At 43.4% G+C, this 10010-nt stretch overlaps 1 protein-coding gene across 2 annotated transcripts in view; it reads left to right on the top strand.

Moving 5' to 3' along the window:
- Positions 1 to 4830: 4830 nt before the first annotated feature.
- The window catches only part of NSF (N-ethylmaleimide sensitive factor, vesicle fusing ATPase), a 145673-nt gene continuing 140493 nt past the window's right edge, over positions 4831 to 10010 (top strand). The window contains exon 1 of one of the 2 annotated variants that reach the window (XM_003786233.1): positions 4831 to 4925. In XM_003786233.1, the coding sequence (XP_003786281.1) occupies positions 4914 to 4925 (12 nt within the window). In that variant the 5' untranslated portion in view covers positions 4831 to 4913. The remainder of the gene's footprint in view (positions 4926 to 10010) is intronic. The other variant, XM_023511293.1, reaches the window with a different exon arrangement.

The raw sequence follows: 10010 nt of genomic DNA on the forward strand, positions 1-10010 counted from the left end.
CTAAGCTTGTACAGTATTGGTGGCCCTGTACAAGGGGTAAGGATAAAACTCTTGGGGTAAGAATTGGTGGGATAAGGATACCCCAATTGGTGGGGTAAGATGGCTCCCTAGGCAGTGTCACAGGCCCTGAAATGTTGCCATTAGATGTTTGTTTACTTAGATTAGGCATTGTTCTTCCAGCAATATTCTCTTAAATTGCAAATGCTCCTGGGAGGAGTAATACATTAAGTTTTTAATGCTGAAAGAACTTGGGAAGGAGAGGAGGAGATATAGAGAGAAGGATATAAAAGGGTCTCTGAAAACCACTTTTATCTGCTTCACAATGATACCTGCAAGAAGGGCAGTGCGGACCCTCTCTCTCTGTGTCTCTCTCCCTGAAGGATGGTATCTGACAATTACATTGTAGGATAAATTCACCAAACAGGACAGTTTCCTGAAACACCTGCATATAATTCTGCTGGAAGACCTCTGAATCAGTCCTGCTGGAAGTAAAAACTCCTATCTCTGTCCCCAGCACCATTTGTTTAACCCTACAGTTTCCACAGACTAAAGGGAGTTTTCTTTTGGTTAATGTGAAAAGCACTGAAAAGTTTCACTGCTTTGTTAAATAGAGTGGATTATAGTAAATCACTTCACTTCTTTGTCCTTTAATATTGCCCTCACACCTCGAAACAAAGAAGCAATTTATTTTTCCCAACGTAAGTTCTGCTCCACGACCTTTACAACCAAACAGCCTCTATAACCAAAATATTACTCAGTCCCATTCCAACGGAACACTTGTTATGTGATGTTTAAGGGGCATAATTTGAACATAAAATTTTATCTTTGTACTGTCTTTAAGCCTTTGCTCAGGCCTCCACCTACAGATGTTGGTTACCTTTAAAGAGTAATGAGTGGTACTAAGTTTTACTTTGTTTTTGTTGTTGTTGTTTTTTGAGACAGAGCCTCAAGCTATTCCCCTGGGTAGAGTGCTGTGGTATTACAGCTCACAGCAACCTCCAACTCCTGGGCTCAAGCGAGTCTCCTGCCTCTGCCTCTCAAGTAGCTGAGACCACAGGTACCCGCCACAACACCTGGCTATTTTTTGGTTGCACGCATCATTGCTGTTTGGCAGGCCCAGGCTGGATTTGAACCCACCACCTTAGGTGTATGTGGCTGGTGCATTAGCCACTTGAGCCACAGGTGCCAAGCCTAAGTTTTACTTTGTTAAAGTAATCACATCCATGTCACTGACAGGAAACTGAGTATATTCATTCATCATGGTTCTCTAGAGAAACAGAACTAATAGAATGTGTATATACTTACATATATAGGAAAATACAATAGAACCTCCATAGTTGGCCATCTCCCTGCATGGACCACCTCCTTTAGTTGAGCTAATTTTCATAGACTGGGCATGCACCACATCTGTATCAGTATAGTAGGCCTAGTTCCTTATATTGATCACCTCCATATGTTAACCATTTTGTTACAGTCCCTTGGGTGGTCAACTTACAGAAAGAACTTCAGAACTTCAACTTACAGAAAGAGGTTCTACTGTATTTTGTTTAAGGAATTGGCTCATGTGACTCCAGAGACTTGGGGAGAAGGCTGGCATGCTAGACACCCAGGGAAGAGTTGTAGTTCTGGTCCAAAGGGCAGTCTGCTAAATCTGCTTGCGAATTTCCTCTTGCTCTGGATGTGTTTTGCTTTTTGTTTTATTCAACAGACCTGATTGGATGAGGCCCACTGATTTTATGGAAAGTAATCTTTACTCAAAGTCTATAGATTTAAATGTAAATCTCATCCAAAAACACCCTCACAGAAACATCCAGAATAATATTTGATCAAATATCTGGACAACACACTCTGGGAAACTGAGGTGGGTAGATGCTTGAGCTCACGAGTTCAAGACCAACCTGAGTAACAGAGAGACCCCCATGTCTAAAAATAGCCAAGTGTGATGGTGGGCTCCTGTAGTCCCATTGACATGGGAAGCTGAGGCGAGAGGATCACTGGAGCCCAAGAGTTTGAGGTTGTGAGCTATGATGGTATGGCATTCTACGGCAACAAAGTGAGATTCTGTCTCCCCCCCACCCCCCCAAAAAATCTGGATAATATGACTCAACTACATTGACATAAAATTAACCATCACACTGGGTCACAAAGAGGTGTGTTTGGCAAGAGTGACTTTGGTCAAATCTGCCCATGCCCCCATGATTCACTGTTCTTTATTCTGGGTCCTGCTATCTCCATTTCATCATTTCTTGTTTTTTTCTTTTTCATTTCATCATTTCTTCATCTTCTCTTTCCACCTTTTGAGGACACTTTCCTCTCTGACTCTATGCCTAGTCCTACCTCCTGTCCCTCAAAAGCCCTCCAGCTTTAGAAAATGGTATTAGTTACTTACACTTTTGGCGGGGGGGGGGGGGACAGAGTCTAGTTCTATTGCCCCAAGTAGAGTGCAGTGGTGTCATAGCAACCTCAAACTCCTAGGCTCAAGCAATCCTCCATCCTTGGTCTCCCAGAGTGCTAGATCATTAACATTTTAGGATACATTTAAATCATTCTGTTAGCTGTATTATTTTCTCACTATAAAAGGAAAGCATATGAAAAGGATCTTAGGGATCAATGAAGAGCTGAGGGAGGCATTTTTTTAGGAAGAAAAGGAAGCCACTAACTCACAGAAATCAAGACCAAGGGAGATAACCAGATTTTGCAGAAGACAGAAATGAGGTAAACTCCAGGGATCAAGAAAACTAGTGAATTATCTCTTCAAGGACTGCTCAGAAAGTGATGTAGAATCAGCTCCACTCTGTTTCTAAGATGATTTTGAATGTCAGAGTTAAGCACAAATGGCACGCAGAGATGTAGAATACTTGGAGCAATGTCTTAGAATCTTTCCCCTCTTGCTGGAAGCACAGCTCCTTAAGGATAAGGGCTATGCCTACTTGGCATTTTCTTTGGTAGACCCTGCAGGGCTGTGCACATGATTCTATTTAATTTTTACCACTGCAAGGGGATACAAAGGGCCTGTTATCATGGGTAGATATTCATATACATTGACACACTGGAAACTTTCCAACAGGCACATCCGTCCAAGATGATAAACATTCCTCTTTGGTGGAGACATTGGAGGCAATTCTTTTTTTTTTTTTTCTTTGAGACAGAGCCTCAAGCTGTCCCCCTGGGTAGAGTGCCATGGCATTACAGCTCACAACAACCTCCAACTCCTGGGCTCAAGCGAGTCTCCTGCCTCCGCCTCCCAAGTAGCTGGGACCACAGGCGCCCACCACAACGCCCGGCTATTTTTTGGTTGCAGCCGTCATTGTTGTTTTGACGGGTCCGGGCTGGGGATTCGAATCCGCCACCTTAGGTGTACGTGGCTGGCGCCTTAGCCAGTTGAGCTATAGGCGCCGAGCAGGAGGCAATTCTTACTTACAATCTAGTCTAACTAGTAAAATAAGACAATCAGTGATATAAACACATTTGCATTTTTCTCCAACATTGAAAACAATTCTCAGGTTATTGGACTGAGAATGAGTGTCATCTTTTGGATCTGGTAATGATTTGAACACAATCTCTCTGATTGATAGGTCCAAATCAAAGTATGGAAAAAATTAAAATACAACAGCTGAGCTTACATTCACTTTGTAGTTCTCACTATACAAATAAGGAAATGGGCTCAGACAAAGCAGGTTGGCAGACAAAGATGAGGACAAGAACCTAAGGTTCCTGACTCCCCAGTTCATTCCACAAGTTAATACATCAGAATACAACTATCTTTCCTGATACTTCTCTGATCCACCCATGAATTTAATTAACATCTGATTTGGCCTATGAAACTGGCATGAATCGTTTCTTCTTCCTGGCCCATCTTTGGTTACTCTCTGGTTTTCTTAGTTATGAATTTTAAATCGCTCAGCATACCCATCTAATTCTTTCCTCATGTTGGGAAAAAAAAACCCAATCTAATTAACTGTTAGAAATGAAAGATAAATCCTACTATTTCTTATTGTCTTGTGCAAATATGAAGACAAATGCAAGATAGTGGAGTCAATAAAAGCATCAGAGAATCCATTCAGTGGAAACTTTCTTGCAGGGTGCTTGAAGTCAGCTATTCTGAGATTCTAGCAAAGAAATGGTGTTGTGCAAACGCGGACGTTAAAAAGGCTGAATTAAGGGCATATTTTATTCAGGTTCCATATGTTGTCTAAAACGAAACAACACTAGGAAATGAAAAAGGATAAACTGCCTTTATAAAAATAAAGATTTAATAATGTGTAAAAATGATCACAATTCACTTTCGAATTCGAAGCAAATACCTGTATTTGAGTTTTCCTGGCAACAAATAAAAATGTCAACATGGCCATTTTCCAGGAACTAAGAAAAGAAGCGTGCCTATACAGAAAAGCCTGAATGCAAGCAGAATTTGAATTCAGAGCAAACTATTCGGTACTGATCTTCTGGGGGAAGGCCAGTCGCCGCGCTGGGTAAGCTCCAGGATACCATCTCATTTAAGCGAGCCTGGAGGCACAGAGCAAAATGGCCATTAAAGGGCGAACGGCAGCTAGCGAAGAGACAATAGGTTAAAAGGCTCAATGGCCCTGCCACAAATCCCGGCGCAAACGGCCAGGTGTGATGAGACTCGCAGAAGGAGCCATCAAGCGAGTGGTGGGCCGACACATACTCTAGAAGCACCGGCACAGCTCGGGCAGCTCGCAGCGGCGGTCCAAAATGGCACCCCTCCGCCGTCCGCTCCGCGCGTCCCCGACGGCCGCCGAGCTCGCGCGCCGCGCGGGGCGGGGTACCAGGGACGCGGCCGGGGACGCGCGCGGCCTCACAGCGGCAGCGCGCCTGCGCAAGGACGGGTGGCGGGGGCGGGCTTTGCCGAACGCCGAGCTGCAGCCGCCGAGCCGGACGTGTCCGCGAAGATGGCGGGCCGGGTGAGTGCCGGCCCGGGAAGCTGAGGCTGGAGGTGGGGGCGCCGGGCTCGCGGGCGTTGCGAGACCGAGACAGCCCCGGGAGAGGAGGAGTGGGTCTGGGCAATGGGGCGCTGGAAGGCTGGGAGGTTAGAGCGGATCTTGAGTGGAGAAGGGGCGGTGTGGCAGGGGATTAGCCCTCCTGAGAAACTCCATCCCGCTCGAGGGGAGATGACCCCCTGGTTACTCGTGTTTGCTGCGCCTCCGTTCTTCCTCCCTTCCCACCCCTTGGGGCTTGTTTCCTTAGTCCTCCAGGCAGCCACAGGGTCGTGGCCGGCCGAACCCTTTCTCACGGGCTCTGGGGGGTTTCTCCGTACCCCCTCGAGGGGCTCATTAGGTGGCGCCGCCGGAATGACTGCGGGCAGTCGGGCTGCTGCATTTGGGCGAGGGGGTGGGAAGGATCCGCAGAAACCCGTGTCTGGTTCCTCGCAAATAAAAGGTCTTGTCAAAGAGGAGGGGCGCTAACCACTTTTAGTGTTTAACCCAGGCCATCTGGGGGACCTGTCAACTGTCGGGTCAGACAGGAACAGCTTTCGCCTGCAGCGGGGATGGATTTGGGGTGTCGCGTTTTGTTTTTATGAATGACAGTTGCTTCCAATGCAGCAAGATATTACTGTAGTTTCAGGGTTTTAAATTTTACTTCCTCCTTTTCCCTTGAGGATCGCCGGGTGGGATGGGTTTGGCGAGGAGAGATAGGGGCTGGTTCAGTGCTGTATTGCAGGGTGCTTTAAGCTAAAAGCTCTCTGAGGGATGGGTTCTGCTCAGGAATTGTACTTGGTCATAAACCTGGGCACATTAACTGCGTCATTACGGGGTAGGATGTGCTTGACTGATCCATTTATACTGGAATATTTGAATAAGTTTGCACAGATTATGCATACATGCAAATGACCTATCCAGAGGGAATTGTAGGTCATGAGCTTGTAAAGTCAGAAGAGACGGTAAAGGCCATTTAGTTTGGCCTTTCTCTTCTTTTCCCAGACAGCCTCTTCTTTTATTTTAGCTTCTCCACTTAGGTTCTTTCCCCTCCTCAGGAACCCCTCTCCTGAATAACATACCAACATATCTGTTCCTTCTTGACATGCTCAAGCTTTTCCTTCTTAAACCCTTCCTCCACCCCCACAGCTGTCACCTTTTCTCTTCCTACCTTGCAGCAAGAAATTTTGATAGATTGTCTTTATTTATTGTTTCCCATTTGCTTACCACCTACTCACCCCTCTACCCACTGCAGTCTGATTTCTGGCAGTAGCATCCTGCTACATGCCCTTAAACGCAGCAGCATTTGACATTTTTGACCATTGCCTCTTTTTCTTTCCTTCCTTCTTTCTTTTTTTTAAAGACAGAATCTTGCTCTGTCACCCAGGCTAGAGTGCAGTGGCGTCATCATAGCTCACTGCAACTTCAAACTCTTGGGTTCAAGTGATCCTCCTGCAGTAGCTGGTGTACACTTGGGTAATGTTTTGCATTTTTAGTAGAGACAGGGACTCATTCTTGCTCAGGCTGGTCTTGAACTCCTGAGCTCAAGCAGTCCTCCCACCTCAGCTTCCCAGAGTGCTAGGATTACAGGCGCATGCCCAGCCTGACTATTGCCTCCTTAATAGAAAACACTCTTCTCATGGCTTCTGTGATGCCTTGCTCCTGTTTTGATTCAGACCTCTTTTGCAGACTCACCCTCAGTTACCCTGTTATTCGGTGCTGATATTTCTCACTCTCTATTTTTTGCTCAATCTCTTCTAAGCCCACAACCATAACTATCTATGTGCCCGCAATTCTTAATATTTCATCCCCAGTCCAGACCTGTCATTTAAATTCTAGATAAATATGTCAAGCTGCCTTTTTAAAATCAGGGCTCCTCAAACTCAGCTTCTTCAAATCTGAACCCAGGATCAAAGCCTAACGAGTAAAGATGCTCCTTATCTTATGATATTGCTAATTCCCAATAAATCTATTGTAAGTTGAAAATATGGGAAGCTGAAAAATGCATTTAATACAACAAACCTAATGAGTATCACAGCTTAGTCTAGCATACCTTCAACATACCCAGGGCACTTATATTAGCCTTCAGTTGGGCAAAAATATCTCAGACATCTCAAACATCTCAATAAGATGTTGAATACCTCATGTAATTTACTGCATACTGTATTAAAAATTAAAAGCAGATTGGTTGTATGGGTCCTTAAGTATAGTTTCTCCTAAATGCTTATTAATTTTGCACCATTGCAAATTGAAAAATGATAATCCAAACCCATTGTAAATCAGGGACCATTAGTACTTTTCCTGTTTCCTATCTCATTGAATGGCACTGTTACTGGGATTTCTCTGCCAGGTCCTTGGTCTCAGAAAATTGAAGAATGAATTCACAGACCACCAGGAGTAAGTGACAGGACAGATTTCATCCATCCAATTATTAGACTGGAAACCTGGGGTGATCACCCTTTATACCTCTTGTTTTCATTGTGTCCTCTACCCCCCAGCAAAATTCATGGTGGAGCCACCCCACCCTACACACACACACACACACACACCAAAAAAGGTGTTTAATTAGAGCCAGAGAATCTGGCTTGAAGACATTGTTGCTTTAAACTATATATACCCAAATCACCCACTATATAAGTGACATATGTTCTGTCATTTTAATCTAAAAATCTCTCCAATCTGCTTACCTTTCCACATCTTAATTTCTATCTCCTTTTTGCAAGCTACTATCATTTCTGCTCTGAACTATTGCAAGAAAACTCCCAAGTGGTCTCTTCCCCGCATTCTGGCCCACTTCCAATGTATTCTCCACAGTGGTTGTTTCTTTCTGGGCCTATTACTACTTACACCCCTCTTCAACAGCATCCCATTACTTTTGGGAGAAGACCAAACCCTTCACAAAGCCTTCAAGGCTCTTTGTGGTTCTGCACCTGCTTCTTTCCACTTACTGCCTTACTCTGTGCTCAGATTTTATAATTTATAAGACTTTCAATTCCTTGAACCTGCAGTAGTTTCTCTTATCGTAAGATCTTTGCAAGTACTGTTTTCTTTCTTTGTAGTGTTCTGCCCCCAACCATTTACCTCCTACTCAAACATCACTTAGCTACTCTAAGAGAAGCCTGTTCTGATCCCATAATACAAGTCAGGATCCTTTGTTATATACTCTTGAAGAACTGTATTCTTTAGACGTCTATCTTTTTGTCATTTTAAATGTATTAATGTTGTTACTTGCTTCTGCCATGAGACTTTATCTTCTGCTAAAGCAGGGATACTCTGTTTAGTTATTTACTCATCATCTGTGTTTGGCATACCTCCCAGGACCGAGGTGCTCAGTACCTTTTTGTTGAAAATGTATATAATACTTTGGTAATAGAGGTACATTACCCTAGTGCTGGCCCATTTTAATATCATTAAGCTCTGTTAGATCTTTTTTATATGGAATTCTGTACAATGTTTACATATAGATATTATTTCCTTTTTTTTTTTTTTAAACAGTTTCACTGTTTTCCCCTTGGTAGAGTGCCATGGCATCACAGCTCACAGCGACCTCAAACTCTTGGGCTTAATCGATTCTCTTGCCTCAGGCTTCCAAGTAGCTGGGACTACAGGTGCCTGCCACAATGCCTGGTTTTTTGTTTTTTTTTTTTTTTGGGTTGCAGTTGTCATTGTTCAGCTAGTTAGGCCCGATTCATACCTGCCAGCCTCGGTGTATGTGGCTGGCACTGTAACCACTGTGCTATGGGCACTGAGCCCACATAGATATTATCTCTGCTGGTAAAGCTATATATATCTAAACACATTTTTTCCCATTGATAGTCCCTCAGATATTTGAAGATAGGTTACATATCTCCTCAGATTTTCTATTTTGCAAGTTAACATCCCCAGTTCCTCACATATTCCAAACCTATGATCATTTAGATTACCTTCCTTTGAAATTGCTCTGTTTTGTCAGCCTTTTTTCTAAAATGTGCTAAGAATAGAGCATAGTAATCAGAGAATTTACTTTAACTATGTTCTCTTGGGCCAGACACTACCATTATTAATAAGGCTAAAATTGTGTTAGCTGTTTTTCTGAGACAGAGTCTCACTTTGTCGTCCTTGGGAGAGTGATGCAGCATCACAGCTCCCAGCAACCTCACCTCTTGGGCATAAGTGATTCTCTTTCCTCAGCCTCCCAAGTAGCTGGGACTACAGGTGCCCTCCACAACACCTAGCTATTTTTGGAGTTGTTGTTTCATCAGTTGTCTGGTAATCTGTTATGAAGAAATGGGAACAAGATGATGCTGTTTTAGCTGGCCTGGGCCGGTTTGAACCCACCACCCTCTGTGTATGTGGCCGGCGCCCTGCTGACTGAGCTACGGGTGCTGCCGATTTTTAAATTTTCTTTTTGGAGGAGAAAACTTATTTTGAATTACTATTATATTGGTTAGTTTAGTTAATTTTGATATCTGACATTATCTTGTAGATGGCGTTCACATTCACTGTATAATTGGAGATCTTTTTTATTCTATCACTGGTTGTTGCCATCGTAACATCAGGAACCTGTATGTCTTGTCCTTTGCTTTTTCTGGCCAACAAAACACCATGTTCAACTGGGAAATTTGCTGAAGAATAAAATGTGTGACGTTATTCAGTACATAACATCTAGGTCATCAGAATAGACTATACCACCACCTTCCTGCTACTGGAAAAGAAAGGAAAAAGCTTTTCCACAGTGTCTGAACGTTTTGTATTCTTTTTAAATTGCCAGAAATCTCCCTTACTGGAGATTCAACAGTACCTTTCTGAAAATACTTGAAGTACATAACATCAATGCAGATAAAATCAATGGATCTCTCTTTTCATAAGTCCTTAAACCTAGTTGAGGTAATCTGTTATGAAGAAATGGGAACAAGATGATGTTAAATAGGAACCTCAACTCTCTTAGGAGTTCAAAGGGCATATGTAGGAAAGTGTTAGGGGTAAATTATACTTAATTCAACTTTTTGACTAGGGCAGGCCAGATATTTGGTATCAGGGCTGGGTTTTTTTTTTTGTTTTTTTTTTTTTTGGCCAGGGCTGGGTTTAAACCCG

This window comes from Otolemur garnettii, unplaced genomic scaffold, assembly GCF_000181295.1.
Source record: "Otolemur garnettii isolate 467f Iridium unplaced genomic scaffold, OtoGar3 scaffold00018, whole genome shotgun sequence".
NCBI classification, from domain to species: Eukaryota; Metazoa; Chordata; class Mammalia; order Primates; family Galagidae; genus Otolemur; species Otolemur garnettii.